Genomic DNA, 23,098 nt, shown 5'->3' with positions numbered 1-23,098 from the left:
CAATAACCAGCGAAATTATGCAATATCCTGTCATTTTACCCAGGTCCTGGAGGTTCACTGAGAGTGATAGGAAGTGCGCGCGGCTTTGACTATTCCGTATGGGGGCGGACGGACGTTTTAGCTCTCGTTGTGGGTTACAGACTACTTCCCACTCACGGCTCGAGCCCTGTGGCCACGATACCAAATGTCATGTCAACTGGCCAGCCAAAGTTCTCAGGGACATTTACGTCCGGATAATGTCAAGTAAATTCAGATAACGGTTTAATAGAGCCAAGGTCCAGCATCTGCAAAATGAACACGTCCAGACACTGAGCATCCAGATAAATGATGGACTACAATATAAATATATTTCGCATTGTGTTGGCCTCTTATGCTTGTCAGATTTGGCTCAAGATGTCTGACAGCAAGTTATAAATGTTGCAATGCAAGTGCCATTGCCACAGTGACAGTTTCATTTCGTTTCGTTTTTAAAGGCTCCAACATGTTTGCATGTGTCGGCCTTGGTCAACTAATGGCGGCTCTCCACGCTGCACGATTCATTGCAGCCTCCCTGTTCAGTCCCTTAACCCTGAGGTCACACTTAATGACCTCGTCCCATGTCTTTCTCGATCTACCCCTCATAACCCCACCCCCAATATTAACACTTCTCACCTTCCTCACCCAAGTATCATCCCCCATCCCCTCCACATGTCCAAACCACCTCAATCTACCTCTCCTCATCACAACACCAATACACTCCAGTCCCATCCTACCTCTCAACTCTTCCATCATAAACCCAGCCCCTCCAGGCCTTGGACGCAGGGACGCACTGCACATCCACCTAATCATTGTCATTTCTGTACATCTGAGCTGGCGAATATCTTCCTCCTTCACTGCCCAGGTCTCACTACCATACAGCATTACACTCCCATACAGCATTACACTCCTAACACATGCTGCACACAAAGACCCCTTAGCACGAAGGGAGAGCCCTCTCAATGTCAGGAGTGGCAAGAGCTCCCTGAACTTCTTCCAACCACTTCTCACCTTAGCCACAGAGCTGGCTCCAGCCCCACCTCCAGCACACAAAATGTCTCCCAAATAACAAAACTCTTCCACACACTCAAGAGATTCACCAGCAAGTTCAATCCTTTCACGTCTGACAATCTCCACCTGCTCACCCCGTCATGCCGTACACATAAAATCAGCATTATCTCACAGTCTACCTCTGATACCACTACTGTACATCTCTTGTGCACTCATTTATCACAAACACCGCACAAGATGGAATGACTTCCCACGCCCTTGTGGCAAACTGCACATGGCCACTCTCCCTCGTCTTTGACAGTACCGCCACCAACCCTAGATATCACTTTTGTTTTATCTGCAATTACCCTTAATCCCTTGTGCCCCATACCATCTCTCCACTTCCTAAACCTTTCCTCCGCCTCCCTTTCGTTCTCTGCAATCAACACCAAATCATCAGCATACAACAACTCCCACGGGAGTCCGTTTCTAAAGTCACGTCAAAGGGCTTCAAGTACCATGATGAACAACACGGGACTCAAGACTGACCCCTGATGCACACCAACAATCACAGAAAACTCATCACTCAAATCTCCATTCACTCTCACCTGGGTGCGAGCACCCACATACACAGCCATAACCACCCTAACCAGCCACTCCTCCAAGCCAAGCTTTCTCATTGCCCACTTCACCACCTCTCTAGGGACTCTGTCAAAGGCCTTTTCCAAATCAACAAAAACAAAATAAAGATCCCTTCTCCTACCAATATATTTTTCCTGAAGCTGTCGAACAATGAATATACCATCAGTGGTTCCCCTACCTGGCATAAACCCAAACTGCATCTCATCAATATTCACTTTTCTCTAATCATACCTTCTAAAACTCTCTCCATTACCTTCATTATCTGATATAAAAGCTTTATACCTCTATAATTTCCTCTTTCCAGGGCATCACCCTTCCCTTTATACACATTTACAATTACACTCTTCAGCCAATCATCTGGGACAACACACTCATAAATAATCCTATTTATCAGGTCAGTGACTAACCTCACCCCTATATCGCCTGAGGCCTTCAACATTTCGGCAGTCAATCCAGACACATCTGCTGCCTTCCACACCTTCATCCTGCCTATTGCCTCACTCACAGTAGCAGCATCAATCAAAGGCCAAGGGCCAGATACTGGATCTGCTGGCTCCAAACCTTCCCTGTCCCAGTCAAATTCCTCATTCAACAACCGGTTATAATGCTCTCTCCATGCATCTTTAATATCCTCACTGTTCACCACTACCCTACCTTCATCATTCATCACACACTGCTCACCAATAATATCCCTATTATCCCTCTTCACCTGACCTGCCACCCTAAATATCATATTTTTCCTTTCCCCATGATTTAGGTTATCAAGTAATAGTCTCTATGACTCAGACTTTGCCCTGTATACCTCTCTTCTAGCCCTCCGCTTGGCAGCCAAATATTCCTCTTTGCTACCACCCTTCTTCCATTCCTGGAAAAGCCTTCTTTTCTCCTTAACTGCAGCTTATACCCCCTTATCCCACCACCAAGTTACTTTATGTCTTGGTGGTCCTCTTGTCCAACCTCATGTTACATCAGTAACTCTCAAGAAATTGTTCTTGAGGGCTCTGTACTGTTCATTAACGCCTCTGTCTTCAGCTCCCTGTTCAGCCACCACTCTCCTCAACTCGCTATAAAAGGCATCCCTTACTACTTGGTTTTTCAGCTTCCATATTTTCCTCCTATGTACATAAGTCCTCTTTTTCATCACTTGTTCTTTAAGCACCATATCACAAATCAATAGTTTGTGCTGCTGCACACACTCCTCAATTCCTGTAACTTTAACATCCCTCACTAACCTCCTATCGGCCCTCCTAACCAGAAAATAATCTCTGACTGCCATTTCCCCCAGACTCATACGTAATTAACCTACTCTCTCTTTTCCTAAAATATGTGTTGCACACAATCATGTCCGTTGCCTCCCCAAACTCGAGTATCCTTACCTCTTCTGCATTCCCTATACCATACGCACATCCCCCATGCACTCCTTCATAACCTTGTGTTGCTTCACCTACATGACCATTTAAGTGCCCTCCCAAAATCACGATGAAGAAAGTTAAATCGGGGAAAGCCCCAGGAATTGATGGAGTGTGGTGAAATGCTGAAGCATGGGGAAGAGATAGTAGTAGAATGGATGTGGAAGATGTGCAGATTGGCCTGGGAGGAAGGTAGAGTCCTGGAGGATTGGAAGTCAGGTATAATTATTCCCTTGTACAAAGGAAAAGGGGAAAAAGAAGTGTGTGGTAATCATAGGGGCATTTGTCTTCTTAGTATAATAGGAAAAGTGTATGGTTGGATACTTATTGACAGAGTTAGAGAAAGAACAGAGAAATTAGTTGGAGAAGAACAGGGAGGCTTTAGGAAGGGAAGAGGTTGTGTAGATCAGATATTCATTCTTAGATCTTTAGTGGAAAAGTTTCTAGAGAAGGGAAAGAAGTTGTATGTGGCTTTCATGGATTTGGAGAAAGCATATGACAGGGTGGATAGACAAGGATTGTGGAAAGTGTTAAGAGTATATGGAGTAGATGGGAAGTTGTTGAATGCTGTGAAGAGTATGTACGATGGTGTGAAGGCTGGAGTGCGTATGGATGGTGAACTAAGTGAATTTTTCTCTTTGAAAGTTGGGTTGAAACAGGGATGTGTCATGTCTCCATGGTTGTTCAATCTATACATGGATGGGGTAATAAAAGAGGTACAAGGTAGGGTAGTGGATGTTGGAGTGGCCCTGGTGAGAGAGGATAGTGTTTGGAAACTCCCTGTATTGTTGTTTGCAGATGATACTGTGTTGTTGAGTGAAGACAAAGGGGAGTTGCAAGGCTTGGTGGATGAGTTTGGGAAAGTGTGTACGAAACGGAATTTAAAGGTGAATGTAGGGAAGAGTAAAGTGATGGTCTTTGAGAGAGGTGAAGTCAGTGAATGTTCAGCGAGGTTGGATGGTGAGGAATTGGAAAATGTGAGTACGTTTAAGTACTTGGGTAGTGTGATGAGTAGGGATGGAGGTTTGGAGGGTGAAGTGCTTGACAGGGTTCAGCAGCGAAGAAAGGTTGCTGGTTCTTTGAAAGCAGTGATAAGAAACAGGGAAGTGAGCATGGAAGTGAAAAAGTTACTACATGACAGTATTGTGATACCAACTCTAACGTATGGGAGTGAAGCTTGGACGTTGTTGGAAGGACACAAGTCAAGAGTGAGAGCAGTGGAAATGAGTTATTTAAGAGAAGCCTGTGGAGTCACATGGAGAGACAGGCTGACAAACGAGGATATAAAGGAGCGTTGTCGTGTGGATGTGGATGTGACAGGAAGCATTATGAGGAACATACTGAGGTGGTTTGGCCATGTGGAGAGGATGGAGGGTGAAAGACTGACGAAGAGAGTGTATGTGAGTTATTTAAGAGAAGCCTGTGGAGTCACATGGAGAGACAGGCTGACAAATGAGGATATAAAGGAGCGTTGTCGTGTGGATGTGGATGTGACAGGAAGCGTTATGAGGAACATACTGAGGTAGTTTGGCCATGTGGAAAGGATGGAGGGTGAAAGACTGACGAAGAGAGTGTATGTGAGTGAGGTGGAGGGGGGAAGAGGGAGGGGGAGGCCGAGGATGAGATGGAAGGATAGGGTGGAGAGGTATATGAGAGAGGGGGGTGTGAGTTGGGAGCAGGGGAGTGAAATGGCGGGGGACAGGGCAACTTGGAGGCGATTTGTTTGTGGCCACCCGAAACGGGATTGAGGCGTCGGGCAATAGATAGATAGATAGATCATCATTCCAAATACCACCCAATACACGTATTAAATCATCCCAAAATCCATCTTTCTCTGCTACATCCAATCCTGCCTGTGGAGCATATGCCGATATAATCACAGCTATCTTTCTACAGCCACCTGGAAAAATAGTGCAGCTTTGATTAGAGTGTGATTTACTTAGGATCAAATAAATTGCAACAAATATTGAAGGATGCATCAACATGTAGTATATTTTCTGAAGGAGAGAGAGAGAGAGAGAGAGAGAGAGGACATAAGGAGTCCTGAGTCAAGTCTCCAGAGACTTCAAAGGACAAATTTTGAGTTTCTCCAAGACAGAGAGAGAGAGGGCATTAGGTGTCCTCAGTCAAGTCTCCAGAGATTTCAAAGGACAAATTTCTAGTTTCTCCTCTACCAGTCACAACCACCACTGTCTGTGCTCTTTTTACCAGTTCTAAGCACAATGTTTGTAACATAAAATCTCTAAATAGTTTTTAAAAAATCTGATTAAATGCCAGAATTTATTCCAGACACTAAAAAAATAGCCCACAGAATTCACTACTGCTCTAAATATAGCCCAAACCTCCTCCCACAAATTATAAAAATTTTATAATGGGTAAAAAGTACGGATAACTATAAACATATTGATATATGTGTTAAAATATGCCTGCAAATACATTCACTTTCATTTATATCAATATTTATGCAAAATAGAAGTGTGTCAAAGCAAACTGGCAAGCTGAAGTTACACCTCCGTTAACTTTAGCACATTTATGCTCTAAATCCTGATTTTTTAATTAATAAAGAAATGAAACACAAAATTTTGACTGGATTTCTGATAATTAGGTATGTATGAATCTATATGGTCATAAAAATGATAACATTTTAAAATTAAAAGTGCTGATTCGGTAAACGGCCGCCGATTCAACATTTCGTTGCACCCGCATCAGCTACCAGCATTAGAATTAGAGCCCTGATACTGTCTGGCGGCTTCACAGCTAACAAAGCTAACCATTTGGCCACAAGAGCAACTGCAGTGAGTTGTAAGAAAAGTAATCTATATGGAAGTATAACAAGAGAAAAGGTAAAGAATGGAAAAAAAAGGTCTGGTGAGTGAGTGGTTTTCAAATATACTATAATAGTAAAGAATGTATAGATCACACATTTGCAGTATGGGATATTGTGGAAAAGGAATACAGGAAGACCAGGAATATATATGTTGCATTTATGGATCTGGAAAAAGAATATGAAACATTACAGAAGCTGTTACACAACTATGGTGTGGAGGGTAGACAAATGAATGTTACAGAATTTTACTGTACACCCTGTATGGTTTGCAACACACTATTTTAAAAATTTTCTTGAATAGAGTCATATTACCTATATGAACATGAAAGGCCTTCTGTTCTAGGTGGTTATATTCTGTACCCTAAATGGAGCTAAGCAGCTTTGGTGTTCACTCAAGAGCCAAACTTCCTTATATTTCCCCCCACCTCACCATGGTGAATGTCCCAACTCCAATCCTGGCAAGGTGCTATCTACCACAAGGAGGCACTGCTTCCTAGCATGATGTATATACCTGTTTTTTTGGAATTTTAAATCAAATTCATTATCTCTGAAAATATCAATTTCCGAATGGGATACTGGGTGTTCATTGTGATCCTTAGGGACTATACCATACGTTAATGGTGCTAAAATTCCAAAACTGCATATTGTCCACTTGTAAAATAATACCTGTACGAGTACTATACTGCACCTGTGGGACAGCCTCAAAGATGCAATTGCTTACCAATGGTTGATAGGTCTGCTCAGCCAGACAGAATATGGTTAACCCCTTAACCGCGGGGCGTCACTTTCGTGACGCTTGGGAGCAAGGGATCATACCGCGGGGCGTCACTTTTGTGATTCTGTGTTATTTTGAATTCCCCCGGGCTTTCAAGTGGTGGCTTGTATCATCTATCAGTGCTGCCAGTGTCCAACACTACTCAGCACTCCTAATCTCATCTGTACTTCCATCCATTGTTGACAATTTAGCCATTTCTCCCCGTTCTTGACTCCCCTCCCTACCTCCCCTCCATCACCCTATCCTCTCGCCTGCCTGGCCGTGTTAACCCGCCCCGTCCCGACCACTTTCTCACCAATGGTACCCCCCAATCCCGACCATTTTTGGACCCAAATTTTTTTTGCTAAAACTTTCGCTTTTGGTCAGAAACAATGGTCAGTCACAAAGAAATTGTTCCCCGGGGTCCATAATTGCCCTAAACAGGTATGCCTTGGTCACACCTGGCACCGTGTTCTCTGTAGGTGGTCTGAGCCTCTAACGTTTTCTATGGTATTATAAGTCTGGGAAACCAATGAAAGTAAGTAGATATGTATTTATTACAAACATAAAAACATGTGATAAAAGGGTAAATTGGATTTTATACAAAAACAGAGCAGAAATAATAATTGTACCATCGTGCAAAACGAGCAAAATCGGGCAGACTGGTCACGATGAATCGCTAACATTCAAAAATCATGATACATATCATTTTTTTTACTTACACAATACTTCTACAATAACATTATACCAGTTTACATTTTATTGAACTGTTTTTACATATTCACAGGCCTTTCGATAACATTTAGCGTAATGTTAGCGCTTATTTATGTAGTGAGTGAACTCGCTGTGACTGTTGTTTCAACTCGTATTGTGTTTTTTCTACTTACATAATACTTTCCTAATAACATTATACACTTTTCAACTTTATATAACTGTTTTGAGATAATTTCAGGCCTTACGTAAATATTTAGCGTAATAATAGTGCATAATAACACACACGGTGAAGTCGCTATGACTACTATTTCAACTTACAACCTATTTTTGTACTTATATAATAATTCTCCACTAACATTGCACATGTTTACACTTGATATAATTGATATCACATAATTTCAGACCTTACGATTCAACTGAGCGTCACATTAGCGCGTACTTACACAGGAAGTGTTATCGCGATATCATTTGTTTCATCTTACACTAGTATTCAACTTATAAAATATCTTACTACTAACATTACAACAAATTCCACTTTATATAATTCCTATCACATACTTACTGACCAGAATGTGGGTGTACTCGTGACATCAATTATTACAACTTACACTATTGTTCAACTAATACGTTTTATTCATGCTAACATTACACTCGTTTCCACTTTATATTCTTGCTATCACATATTTACTGACCAGAGTGTTATACTGAGCGTCATATTTTTGCAGATTTACACAGTGGGTGTAGTTTTGATATCACTTCTTTCAAGTTACACTAATTCTCAACTTATACATTACTTTCCTGAAAACATTACACCCGCTTCAACTTTATATTTGACTTAGCACCTACTGACTGGCCTTACCATTATAATGAGCGTCATATCGCCATCCCACACAGTTTCAGTAGTGTAGGAAATTATGGTACTCTTTGAAACAAGGCTGAAGGCACAACGCAACATTGCACTCGACACACTCGTACCTTGTGTCTTTTCTCTGAGTGGATGGTCTGACTGTCGAGTGCTTACATACATGGCAGCGGCGCTGGGGTTTATGACGGTTTGGGTCGGAAGGGATTGTGCTAGGATAGTGGCGTCCTGCAAGACGTAGGGGAGTCTGGGCAGCCATGGGGGTGCGGGTGCGGTGTGTGGGTCTGTCCTGGGCATGCTTGGCGATTATTTCACGTGCCAGCTCCCTCACAAACCCCTCAAAGGTCTCGGATACTCCTGTGGTCATGGCGTGCAGGTAGTGGGCGTTCAGGACCGTGATGTAGAGCAAGTGGAAAAAGAATTTCTTGTACCACTTCATCGTGGTCCTGGCACAGTCAACACTTGAAATCATCGAGTCTGGCTGATCCACTTGCCTCATGTTCAGATTATAGTCCAGTACAGACTTGGGTTTCCATACGTTGCGCCTCCTCTCGCTACGGTGATCCACGGAGTCTGTGCGGTGCATCAGGGGGCTGTGAACAGTTGATAGGAGGCAAACCTCTCTGTTGTGGTTCCACAGGGTGGCAAGGATGTTATTGGCCTGGAAGAAAACCACCTCGTTCTTGTCAAGTTTCCTCCCTATCTTGACCATATGGCAACGGTTTCTCTTGACTGTACCACAGACTCCGGTGTCGTGTTGGTGGAGGAACCTAGTGAGAAGAGGGCGAGCGTACCAGTTGTCCAGGTACAACACATGACCACGATGAAGGTACTCCTCTATCATTGTCTTCACCCCGGCCCCAGAGAGTCCTATACTCCGATCATCTGTTATATCTGTCTGTGCGCCCGTGTACAAGACTATGTCTTGCACATAACCAGTCTTACAGTCACACATAACAAAGATCTTGAACCCGAAACGGTGTCCCTTGCTGGGTATGTACTGCCTAAAGGAAATATTGCCTCTCCACAACACAAGACTCTCGTCTATGACGAGGTCTCTGTAGGGATAAAATGAGGAGCGGAACATTTCCCGTAAATGATCAATTACCAGCCTAATTCTCCTCATTTTATCTGTGTTATTTGCATTGGCTGGATCTTCTGCATCAAAAAAGTGGAGGCGGCCAAGAACATACTGAAATCTGTTACGACTCATCACCTTTCCAAAGAAAGGTGTGAGGATCATTGGGTCAGTTGTCCAGTAGGCAGGAATTTGGTTTTTCCTTACCACACCCATCAAGAGAACCAGGGCAAAAAATAAGAACATCTCTGAAATTGTAACGGGATAGTCATATTGTTGGGAATGCCTGCTCGTGGTTCCCAAACGTTCACTTTCACGGCACTGTGTTCGTGAAAATATATTAGTCTGTTCAACTATACGCCCCACAAACGCCTCCCCAAAGAACAAGTGGAAAAAATCCACCCTAGACGAACCCGCATGCACACCTGGAGCCGTGCAACAAGACCGCCACTCCTCAGTGAAAGGGTGAATGATGGGAGTAAAATTGCTCCCATCTTCCCAGTTCCACGAGACACCACCGTCTCCAGCCACGTCCTCATCGTCCCCTTCCTCAGGGTGGGGAGGTGAGGGTGGTGGGGGAGGTTGGGGAGGTGGAGAGCGGCGCCTCTCATCACTTGCACTTCTCTTCCCTCTCCCTTTTCCTTTACCCTTTCCCTTCCCTTTCCTTCCTTTCCCCACATCCTGGGGCTGTGGGGAGGAAGTTTGGGAATATTGTGGGGCGAAAGACGTGCTGGGGAGTGGCTCCACCTCCTCTCCCCTAGGCCTACGTGCACCACGTGCTCGTGCTGCCTCCGTCACACCACTTGCCCCTTCACCTAGCACTACCCCCACACCACTTTCCCTTTCACCCCGCGCTGCCGCCACACCACTTTCCCTTTCACCCAGCAATCCCACCACACCACTTTCCACTTCCCCAGCCAAAAGACTTTCACCATACCTTATATGTCTTCCCGCCCCACCTTCTGATCCTCGGGGTGATATTTTTCCTTTTCCCAACCACGAGGCGATATCAAGTCCTAAGCCACCGTCATCCTCATTGTCCTCATCCTCGTCCTCATCAGATTCGGGATGGAGAGATAGCCGTGCACGTGGTTGGGGAGCAGGCTGGCCTTCCCTTGCCTTACGGTATGTCACATACCGCGTTTTCCAGGGCGAAGGGACCTCTTCATCACTCCTACTTATTTCTTCCTCTGGCTGGACGTAATCGCGATCCACCACATCATCGTCAAGTGGAGAATCACTATCTCCAGTGAAGGCTTCCAGGGCGGATGCAATTTCCTCGTCTGAAAGACCTTTCCGTGCCATGTCTGACCTGGGTCACTGCTAGCAGGTGAGTGACCGAGACAAGGGTGAGCGCAGGTCACGCGGGGTCTAGGACGCTGCCCGCCTGGCAGCAGGTAGGGGAGGCTTGGGTACGTGGGCGAATCGAAAATCTCGCGCGAATTTTTAAAATTGTGGAAATTATGAACCTTGCAATTGCAGGACGTTGAAGTACGTCAATGGGATTGGCAGTGACATAACGTGAGGACGTGGAAGTACGTCGACGGGACGCCGCGGGTTAAGCTAAGTAAATCTTCCCTGGAATTTTTCACTGATTTCATCCATTGAAATAAGCCCTATGCACTGTTCTTATACCAAATAATATATACAAGAAAGAAATAAGGTAAGTGAGAGTGCCATACACCTAGAATTGGCTAATTATCACCTGACAACACCTCACGTGCACTCGTTCGCTAATTTTCACTGTTTATTTCCCCTTGAAATATGCCGTATAATCTATTTTCATAATAAAAATATATATAAGAAAGGAAGGGAGAAGCCTAAGTGATATTTACATTCACCTGGAACTACCTAATTTATTATGTATTGCCTTGGTTTTCTGCCAATCATTTCATTGCTATATATTAGCTGGTCTCAAGGCTGAAGTTGGTAGTATTACACTCACCCTAGCCAGGCAGCAGAAGGCCACCACTATCAGTTCACTGTCATCTTTCAAAGTGAATGTACGTCTGATTTGCTCCTGCTGACTTCCGCTGCTTTTTAACTCATGCAAAGGGCCCTGTGACCTTTACCCCCTATTAAACCTCGTGTGGAAAGAGGTAAAGGGCTGACAATTGATAAAGATTGACTACGATCTTTCTATTGAGTAAAACAGTGCAAATGGAATTGTAAATAATGTGCAAATAATGTGTAAACAGCAAGTGAAAGCAATGAATGTAAATATGAGTGAACAGTGGAAAATAATTTTATAAGTTTCTTCAAGTGATAATGCATAACACAGTGTAAATAAAATAGAAATGTAAATAATGTAAATAAAATAAAGAATGTAAATAGAAATGTAATTGAGTAGTATTATATGGATACGAGTATATATACTAGGAGTAATGAAAGTGAAAGTTTCACTCTAGCATGTATGAATACTATGAGTTATGAGAGTGAAGGTGAAAGTGACATTCACTCTCAATGCTAGTATACAGGACGAGAAAGTGAATGCTACGTATTTTACTGAAAGATATTGAATGCCTACAGTGACAATAAACTACTATTGCCAACGGCCATACCACGTTGAGTACACCGCTTCCCGTCCGATCAGCGAAGTTAAGCAACGTTGGGTCTGGTTAGTACTTGGATGGGTGACCGCCTGGGAACACCAGATGCTGTTGGCATCCCTACGTGTCAAGTGGGGTTGGTGGAGGATTAGTGCCCCTCCCTGTAAAACAATTAACTCTAAGCCCTTGGCCACCCCGTCTGGGATACATGGCGTCTGGCAATGAATGAATGAATGAACTGAGGGAAACTTATGGATAAAGACTGTAGATATATATAAATGTTATATAGTAATAGAAATATAATCTGTGAGTATTTTTATGAATAATAAATGACAGAACACCAGCGGCGAACGATCGCAAGTGGGAAGGTCATATGCCCTGGTAATTTTCATTGCTTTCACAGTTTTTTATTTTTTGGAGTATGGATTCCAAACTATTTGAGAATCATAGAATAGTGTTTCTAGTGATAATATCAGGCTGTGGTAATCATATTACGGGTTGTCGGGAAGTGTAAAGTGGAGACTTTGTTACCCAACTTCAGAGGTCTCCACAAGTCCTACGGTACTCAACAAAGGTTCAACAAACACCCCAGGAGAAAGCTGAAGGTATGTGCCATAAGCATATGTGATTTTAATATTCTAGGACTAATAACTGATTTTTGGCAAATATTTTTAGAGAGTCTGTCGGAGCGCGAATATGCCTGCGGGAGCCGCAAGAAAAAGCAAAACAAGCCCGCGCTTACAGGGTTAAGCAACACCAAAAACAACATGCATGCATTAAAACTAGCAGAAATTATTGCTGCTGATGAAATGAATACTGTAATTGGTTAAAACTATACCATATTTTGAAGCATAGGCAAGATTTTTCCCCTCGTAAAAAATATACTGAAAAGTTCCTGTGTCTTCACTGGTGAATGATATGAGGTTAGACTACAATTAGCTCTGGCTCTATTCAAAACTGCCACATTAGAGGTAGTCATCCTATAAACTCCCAATCACTGGCTGAACAAACAAACAAAAATTAATTAAACTAAAACTGTTGATAAACTGCAAAAAATAAGATGCACAAATAAGATGTTTACAAAGAAAATTTGGGAAAAACTTCAAGGAGAGTCCCATCTCTTTTGTTTACTTACTGACAGTGCTGCCACCTGATATCTGCTGTAACTAGAAGTCCTCAATGCAAACATGGATTTTTAGGATAAACAAGTTTATAAATTTGTATTGGTCTTCATTTTTTGGTGATTTTATATTCTCAATGCATGAATCATGCAGATAATTATATGCAATCAAATGACTTGAGGGCAAACCCAACTCTGTGTTTACATACTGAAAGTGCTGCCACCTGGTGGCTATTCGTGAATATAACAACGTCCTCAATCCAAGCATAGCCGCGTTTTCGCGATCTTAAAAGTCAAGATATTTTGACTAATCTTGATATCACATATTGACTCGTGCTAATACCCGTTTTCATGAGCACCAAAAGTCAAGACAGTTTTGAATTTTTAGCATGACTAGTCAAGATTAGTCAATGTTCCTCTTGAGGTATTTTGACTGATATTGACTTTCCATTTTGTAAACAACCCCAGCGCTACCGAAGTCGAGCCAAACTCATGAGAGAAGATGAAAGAGCTTGTGGCCTATTGAGACGTAAATGTGGTCCCATATAAGTTTATTTGAATTGAAGAATCCAAATTTGCCGTCAGATGATACCTACGGTGGCGCCATCTAGCAGCAACTTTAGTAAAAAGTTTTTCATTTAAGCCCATCGAGGCATAAACATGGTCCCATATAAAGTTACTTGACATTGCTAGTTACAGTTACAGCAAACTGTCTGAAACAAGAGCATCGCCGCAGGTCCAAGAGCAACTTTGCTCTTGTTTTTCCCTGATGCTACCACAACGTAAGGGTCTTGAGGATTTTGACAATTTTACCTTGTGTCCAGCAACAATGGAACAGCTGCCCTTTCATCTGACTCCAAAATTTCAAGCAAAAGCCAAGCCTGGTCAATCACATGACGAATAGCATCATTTAATTCCTCTGCTTGCAGAAAACCTCCCAAGGCAGCCATATAATGCATGAATGAATGTTTATAGATGGCTCTGCTGTAAAGGCAATAAAATCTTGCCGAAACCGTTTTCGCGACACGCACTTGAAACTCAGTATCAGTCAAAATGGATATCAAGATGATCGTGACTTGAAAATGTCGCAAAAACGCTACTCATGTTATTGACATTTATTTTTGTGATTTTATATTCTTTGCACAGATCATGCTGATATTTCACATGCATTTAAGTGACAATGAAAAACCCACCTGGATCAAACTCAACAGAGATGCAGAAAGGTGGACAGGCAATTTCTGGAGTACATATGTAAGACTGAGTTACAGATTTTCATTTTCATATACTTGACTGATGAATAGTTCTGAATAAAGATACTGAGAAGTAAAATATGTACAGTACACACAAACCCACCTAATTCAGACTCAGTAAAGATGCAAATGGATGGACAGAAGTAATCTGTAGTGTTTAACCTTTTAACCGCGGGCTTGTTTCGTTTTTTCTTGCGGCTCCCGCGGGCATATTCGTGCTCCGACAGACTCTCTAAAAATATTTGCCAAAAATCAGTTATTAGTCCTAGAATATTAAAATCACATATGCTTATGGCACATACTTTCAGCTTTCTCCTGGGGTGTTTGTTGAGCCTTCGTCGAGTACCGTAGGACTTGTGGAGACCTTTGAAGTTGGGTAACGAAGTCTCCACTTTACACTTCTCGACAACCCGAAATATGATTACCACAGCCTGATATTATCACTAGAAACACTATTCTATGATTCTCAAATAGTTTGGAATCCATATTCCAAAAAAAAAACTGTGAAAGCAATGAAAATTATGAGGGCGTATGACTTTCCCACTTGCGCTAGTTCGCCGCTGGTGTTGTCATTTATTATTCATAAAAACACTCACAGTTTATATTTCTATTACTATATAACACTTATGTATATCTACAGTCTTTATCTATAAGTTTCCTTCAGTAATAATAGTTTATTGTCAATGTAGGCATTCAATTTCTTTCAGTAAAATACGTAGCATTCACTTTCTCATCCTGTATACTAGCATTGAGGGTGAATGTCACTTTCACCTTCACTCTCATAACTCACAGTATTCATACATGCTAGAGTGAAACTTTCACTTTCATTACTCCTAGTATATATATTCATATTCTTATAATACTACTCATTTACATTTCTATTTACGTTCTCTATTTTATTTACATTATTTACATTTTTATTTACACTGTGTTATGCACTATCACTTGAAGTAGCTTAAAAAACTATTTTCCACTGTTCACTTATATTTACATTCACTGCTTCACTTGCTGTTTACACATTATTTACAATTCCACTTGCACTGTTTTACTCAACAGAAAGATCATAGTCACTCTCTTTCAATTGTCAGCCCTTTACCTCTTTCCACACAAGGTTCAGTAGGGGGTAAAGGTCACAGGGCCCTTTGCATGGGGCCAAAAAGCGGCCGAAGTTAGCAAGAGCGAACTGACGTACCTTCACCTTAGAAGATGACAGAGAAATGATAGGGGTGGGCCGGGGTGGCCTACCTAGGGAAATGCATTACTGCAAACGTCAGCCTCTTGACAGCTGCTAATATATAGCAGTGAAATGATTGGCAGAAAATCTAGACAATACATTATAAATTAGGTAGTTCCAGGTGAATGTAAATATCACTTAGGCTTCTCCCTTCCCTCCTTATATATATTTTTAGTACGAGAATAGATTATACGGCATATTTCAAGGGGAAATAAACAGCGAAAATTAGCGAACGAGTGCACGTGTGGTGTTGTCAGGTGATAATTAGCCAATTCCAGGTGTATGGCACTCTCACTTACCTTATTTCTTTTTGGTATATATTATTTGGTATAAGAATAAGGCATAGGGCTTATTTCAATGGATAAAATCAGTGGAAAATTCCAGGGAAGATTTACTTAGCGTAGCACGGCCAGGCAGGTGAGAGGAGGGGGTAATGGAGGGAAGGTAGGGAGGGGAGGGAAGGTACGGAGGGGAGGGAAGGTAGGAAGGGGAGTCAAGAAGGGGGAGAAATGGCTAAATTGTCAACAATGGATGGGAGTACAAATGAGATTAGGAGTGCTGACTAGTGTTGGATATTGGCAGTGCTGATAGATGATACCCACCACTTGAAAGCCCGGGCGAATTCAAAATAACACAGAATCGCAAAAGTGACGCCCAGCGGTATGATCCCTTGCTCCCAAGCATCACGAAAGTGACGCCCTGCGGTTAAGGGGTTAAATGTATGACCGTGATACAGATTTTCACTATTTTATATCTTATATTCAGTATTAATGAAATTACTGATTGATGAATATTACTGAATGGAGACACTGAAAGGTGAGTATACATATGTGAGGATGTGACTATATGAAACTAAGTTTGTTGTGGGTGTACGTTATGAGTCAAAAACCTTTTTCTTTAGACCTGCTCCTCCAAAATCAGGGTGTGACTTAACCCCTTTCTATTGGGCTGTTTATACTGCCATCACCCACTCAGTAAGGGCAATTTTCCCATATTTGCTTGTTTTCAAACCTTCATACCTCGGGAAGTACAGTATAGCAATTGGGAAAACAAAAACTATATTACTCACCAACCTTTGTTCTTGTGAATAAAACCATCCCCAGATCTGTAGGTGGTAGCGTTGATGAGTAAAGACATGAAGAATATACGTAATTTTTGGCGCGAGGCAGGCTGTATTCGTGTGTGTGCACATAGCACCGACTCTCACTTTGCTCTAAACATGATAACTTCTTCATTACTAGATAAACCAGACACAGTTGCACCTAAGACATGCCTTATGGCACTGTCACTTAGCCCCTTCCTAGTATCCTTGGAAAGAGGCTTGGCAGGGATGAATGAGGCAAGGGTCCATGTAAGGCAGGAACAGAATCAGACGAGAGACTTAAGAAAACATTGTCCTACACCTGGCAGTCACAGAGACGACTGAGGTATGCTTGCCTAGGGCGCCAGGAGGCTATCCCCACCCTTTGGAGACGAGTTCAAGTAGCACCCACTTCACGCTGTGGCGCGAAAACACTTGCGGTTATAGCCGTCCCTGGCAGCCCCGATCCACCAGTTTTGCATCAGATATAACCGTCCCCCAATGGCTAGGGGTTAAACAGTGCAGTGTCTTATATGCCGAGAAATATGACAATTATCTGTTGGTCACCTAGCATGAAGATAAACTTTGAATGTTTATGTTTATAAACAAGTGGTAGTAAACTGATCTGTGACCCAGCTTGTTACCATGGGATATAACTGAGAAACGGCTTTAGAAAATCTTGTCTAGCAGTTTATCAAATCCATTCCAATACTACATGACAGAACAGTACATAGGTTACCTGTTACTGTTCTCACTGTCCGGAGAGTGGGGTGTGTTGGTATGTTCAGGATGTGTATGGAGGCCTGGCAGAGAGGAAGGCTTTTGAAGGGCCACTAAAGCAGGGCTCCCAGGGGTACGCATGTTGGGACTTGGACTAGAATCACGGGAAGCTGCAGCAGCCTGCAATAAAATAAAATATAATAAATTCCCTCTAAAACAGCCAAAAACTGCATTCTATCATGCAAATTTTTATATTTATAGGGTTCCAGCTGTCAAGGGTGGAGCATCTTTATTTTCATTGTTATTACAGTATCAGCAATGAGACTATTATTTGTTATTATTTTAACAATTGCCATCATCATCAAAATTATCATGATAGTCACCACCATGATCCTGCTTAACAGTGAAAAATGGGGTGAGTCAGATCTATAAATATGAAAAAGAAAGAACTGAAAGTAGAACTACTAAAAGTTGCTATTGTTGTTGATCAACCCCAGTCTGTCTGCCTAAGGTGCCCCATCAACCACGGGCAAACATCCACCCCTGCAGGGCGTGATGTTCCCTTTTGATTGACAGTAACTCGCTCTAGTGAGGTGTGGGAAAAGCATCGAGGTTTGGTTCCTGGATGGAGGTCACATTTGCATCTCTTCACCAAGTTAAAATGGGCATCATAGTAGGCAGCACTTCATCCTGTGATCTGGTTATATGGTTAACACCCAGCATTGTAAATGGATTCCTGGGTTATAAAACACATCAGCCTTGTCACTCAGTGTACAGCCATTTGAAGTGGAAAGAAGTTAAATAAAATGTGACAAGAAGGATACAGAGAAGTAGGAAGAGAGGAAGACTGACGGAGAAACGGAATGATAAAGGTAAGGGAAGAAGCAGGCAACACTGCAGCAAGTGAGTGGATGATGGTCATCACTTTCCAAGGTAGTGGATTGGGGTAAAGAACTCCAAGGGATAAGGCAGTTAAGGGGAGGGATACTAATGCAGAATGTTGTATTATTATCACTAGTGGTTGACAGGTAGTCATGATGGTAGTATGGATGAAACAGGAAGAGGGTAATGGGGATGGAGTGGATACTGAGGAGTGTGGAAACTAACTGATCACGATTTGCTTCAAAGAACAATGTATCAGAGTAGCAATCCAGAAATGGTGTGTGAAGGAAAGATAAAACTTTGGAAAACTGATGGGATATGTAACACACACACACACACACACACACACACACACACACACACACACCATCAGACCATAGCATCATTTATCAGACCAACCCTGGAGTACAAATCAGTAGTCTGGAATCCTCATCTCAAAAAACACATAGATAAGCAGGGATCTAATGCTGCATTTTCGCGGGCCACTTTGGACTGGTTTAGACCTGTCTGGACTCATAAGTGATCGCGAGGACGGGCTAATGTCGGTCCGATCCTGTCTGAACCTGCTATTGGCTGCAAGAGTGACTGGGCGTGGCCTAGAAGAATGTAAACAAATGTCGCGGAGTAGCGTTGATTATACAAATTTCATGCTTCCCCTCAATTTTTATCTCTGGCATTAATGCTTTAATAATCTTATTTCATGCGATCTATAGTAATACAAAGCCTCTACTTCATGGTGAGATTTATTTGGTTCCCTTCTTGGATGACCACGGGCTTCTGCTAGCATTAAAAATGTAATTTAAAACAAACCTTATTCCCAAGTCCGCCATTGTTGACCATCGATGTTTACACCCTGCCACGGACGCTCCTCACCTCCTACTTGGCTGTTGCTGACACGCATACATTTGTGTGCAGACCAGTCTCGCTTAGGCTAGCTTGTGGGGCAGGACTGCATTGGACCAGTCTGTGCTGGTCTAATTGTCTCGCCAGAACAGCGATAAGCCCGGTCTAAACTGGTCTAAAAGCCTCACGAAAACGCGGCTTAAGCTATGAAGAAAGACTAGAAAAACTGAATCAACCAACACTACAGAAGAGAATGAGAAGAAGAGACATGATTATGCTCTATATATACATCCCTAGGAATGAGAAAATAGACATAAATGAGTATATAACCTACGGGTAGGCATCAGCAAGAGGACGCCGCAAAAAAATGCATAAATGGCGATGAAGACGTAAAGAAATTCAGTTTCCCAAATAAGGCAACTGATCAGTGAAATGCAATACCAAATGAAATAGTGTGTGCCATAACTTTTCATAAATTTAGGGATGTGTATGATACTGGTTTAATACATGAGACAGTGTGAGCTTGACTCATTTCTGAAGATACAATTAGGTAAGTAAATTAGGTAAGAAAACACACACACACACACACACACACACACACACACACACACACACACACACAAAGATGAAAACTGACCGGGAAATGCAGTGAAACCAATGTTCAAAGGGAAAAAAAAAATCACAGTTTCATGCTGTTTCACCAATAAAACAGGCTGGATCTGCTGCCTCGTTATACTAATGACCTTCAAGGAGGATGGTGGACAGCTGAAGAAGGGCAAGTTCCCCCTGCACTCACTGAGCTCTATTATATGGAGAGGCTATCTCCGCAGTGAGCGTGCAACTTTGGCCGTCACATTGAACACCTGCACTCATCGCCACCACAATGATAATGCAATTTTATCACTGTTCTTAGCTTGCTGTTTCTGTTTCACTTTTGCTTACATAAGCTAAGCAATGGGCCATGTCACTATATTTTCCGAATTCATCAACTGATTTCAAAAGACGTGGCCGTTGGTGGTGTAAATAAAGAACATCAGCGCCGCCCTGGGCCCCTGGCGGCGGCTACACAAACTACATGGTGCTACCTATGAGAAAGCCTCTCCATACTATAGAGCTCAATGCCTGCACTCTACTCCATTCACATTCAGAGAATCCATGGACCAATATGACAAGAACTATCGTTTTCGTTTTCGTTTTTAAAGGCTCCAACATGCTTGCATGTGTCGGCCTTGGTCACCTAATGGCGGCTCTCCATGCTGCACGATCCATTGCAGCCTCCCTGTTCAGTCCCTTAACCCTAAGGTCACACTTAATGACCTCGTCCCATGTCTTTCTCGGTCTACCCCTCATAACCCCACCCCCAATATTAACACTTCTCACCTTCCTCACCCAACTATCATCCCCCATCCTCTCCACATGTCCAAACCACCTCAATCTACCTCTCCTCATCACAACACCAATACACTCCAGTCCCATCCTACCTCTCAACTCTTCCATTGTAAACCCAGCCCCTCCAGGCCTTGGACGCAGGGACTCACTGCACATCCACCTAATCATTGTCATTTCTGTACGTCTGAGCCGGCGAATGTCTTCCTCCTTCACTGCCCAGGTCTCACTGCCATACAGCATTACACTCCTAACACACGCTGCATACAAAGACCCCTTAGCACGTAGGGAGAGCCCCTCAATGTCAGGAGAGGCAAGAGCTCCTTGAACTTCTTCCAACCACTTCTCACCCTAGCCACAGAGCTAGCTCCAGCCCCACCTCCAGCACACAACATGTCTCCTAAATAACAAAACTCTTCCACACACTCAAGAGATTCACCAGCAAGTTCAATTCTTTCACGTCTGACGATCTCCACCTGCTCACCCCGGCACGCCGTACACATAAAATCAGCATTATCTCGCAGTCTACCTCTGATACCACTACATCTCTTATGCACCCATTTATCACACACACCGCACAAGATGGAATTACTTCCCACGCCCTTGTGGCAAACTGCACATGGCCACTCTCCCTCGTCTTTGACAGTACCGCCACCAACCCTAGATATCATCACTTTTGTTTTATCTGCATTTACCCTTAAACCCTTTTGCCCCATACCATCTCTCCACTTCCTAAACCTTTCCTCCGCCTCCCTTTCATTCTCTGCAATCAACACCAAATCATCAGCATACAACAACTCCCACGGGAGTCCGTTTCTAAAGTCACGTGAAAGGGCTTCAAGTACCATGATAAACAACATGGGACTCAAGACTGACCCCTGATGCACACCAACATTCACGGAAAACTCATCACTCAAATCTCCATTCACTCTCACCTGGGTGTGAGCACCCACATACATGGCCATAACCACCCTAACCAGCCACTCCTCCAAGCCAAGCTTTCTCATTGCCCACTTCACCACCTCTCTAGGGACTCTGTCAAAGGCCTTTTCCAAATCAACAAAAACAAAATAAAGATCCCTTCTCCTACCAATATATTTTCCTGAAGCTGTCGAACAATGAATATGGCATCAGTGGTCCCCCTACCTGGCATAAACCCAAACTGCATCTCATCAATATTCACTCTTTCTCTAATCATACCTTCTAAAACTCTCTCCATTACCTTCATTATCTGATCTAAAAGCTTTATACCTCTATAATTCCCTCTTTCCAGGGCATCACCCTTCCCTTTATACACATTTACAATTACACTCTTCAGCCAATCATCTGGGACAACACACTCATATATAATCCTATTTATCAGGTCAGTGACTAAACTCACCCCTATATCGCCTGAGGCCTTCAACATTTCGGCAGTCAACCCAGACACACCTGCTGCCTTCCCCACCCTCATCCTGCCTATTGCCTCACTCACAGTAGCAGTATCAATCAAAGGCCAAGGGCCAGACACTGGATCTGCTGGCTCCAAACCTTCCCTGTCCCAGTCAAACTCCTCATTCAACAACCGGTTATAATGCTCTCTCCATGCATCTTTAATATCCTCACTGTTCACCACTACCCTTCCTTCATCATTCTTCACACACTGCTCACCTATGATATCCCGATTATCCCTCTTCACCTGACCTGCCACCCTAAATATATTTTTCCTTTCCCCATGATTTAGGTTATCAAGTAATTGTCTCTGTGACTCAGACTTTGCCCTGTATACCTCTCTCCTAGCCCTACGCTTGGCAGCCAAATATTCCTCTTTGCTACCACCCTTCTTCCATTCCCGGAAAAGCCTTCTTTTCTCCTTAATTGCAGCTTCTACACCCTCATCCCACCATGAAGTTACTTTATGTCTTGGTGGTCCTCTTGTCCAGCCGCATGTTACATCAGTAACTCTCAAGAAATTGTTCTTGAGGGCTCTGTACTGTTCATTAACGCCTCTGTCTACAGCTCCCTGTTCAGCCACCACTCTCCTCAACTCGCTATAGAAGGCATCCCTTACTACTTGGTTTTTCAGCTTCCATATTTTCCTCCTAGGTACATAAGTCCTCTTTTTCATCATTTGTTCTTTAAGCACCATATCACAAATCAGTAGTTTGTGCTGCTGCACACACTCCTCACTTCCTATAACTTTAACATCCCTCACTAACCTCCTATCGGCCCTCCTAACCAGAAAATAATCTATCTGACTGCTATTTCCCCCAGACTCATACGTAATTAACCTACTGTCTCTTTTCCTAAAATATGTGTTGCACACAATCATGTCCGTTGCCTCCCCAAACTCGAGTATCCTTTCCCCTTCTGCATTCCTTAGACCATATGCACAGCCCCCATGCACTCCTTCATAACCTTGGGCTGCTTCACCTACATGACCATTTAAGTCCCCTCCCAAAATCACTATCTCATCATCCCGCATACCACCCACTACACGTATTAAATCATCCCAAAATCTATCTTTCTCTGATTCATCCAATCCTGCCTGTGGAGCATATGCCGATATAATCACAGCTATCTTTCTTCCCAACAGAATTTTCACAACCAATATCCTGTCGCTTACTCTCAAAACATTCATAACATATTCCACCCATTTCTCCGCAACCATCACACCAACACCTCCATATCCATCTGTCCTCCCCTGCCAAAACAACTTATAGCAACAGTCCTTCCCAACAATCTTTCTGGCTGATCCACCCC

The 23,098-nt window shown here is 43.0% G+C and overlaps 1 protein-coding gene and 1 non-coding gene across 2 annotated transcripts in view; one reads left to right on the top strand and one right to left on the bottom strand.

The window, feature by feature from the left end:
* LOC145405765 (uncharacterized) overlaps nt 1–23,098 on the bottom strand; it is a 2,040,591-nt gene that overhangs the window by 77,487 nt on the left and 1,940,006 nt on the right. The window contains exon 8 of the mRNA XM_080276996.1: nt 17,265–17,425. Coding sequence (XP_080133122.1) covers nt 17,265–17,425 — 161 coding nt within the window. The remainder of the gene's footprint in view (nt 1–17,264; nt 17,426–23,098) is intronic.
* Nucleotides 11,839–11,957, top strand: LOC145405898 (5S ribosomal RNA). The gene has a single exon (XR_013898452.1). It is a non-coding gene; the product is annotated as a 5S ribosomal RNA (ribosomal RNA).

Source organism: Coenobita brevimanus, chromosome 68, assembly GCF_032717465.1.
Source record: "Coenobita brevimanus isolate Jiangsu-jjx chromosome 68, ASM3271746v2, whole genome shotgun sequence".
Taxonomy (NCBI): Eukaryota; Metazoa; Arthropoda; class Malacostraca; order Decapoda; family Coenobitidae; genus Coenobita; species Coenobita brevimanus.
Note: the sequence above shows the minus strand (reverse complement) of the source record. Positions and strands in the feature narration are given on the sequence as shown.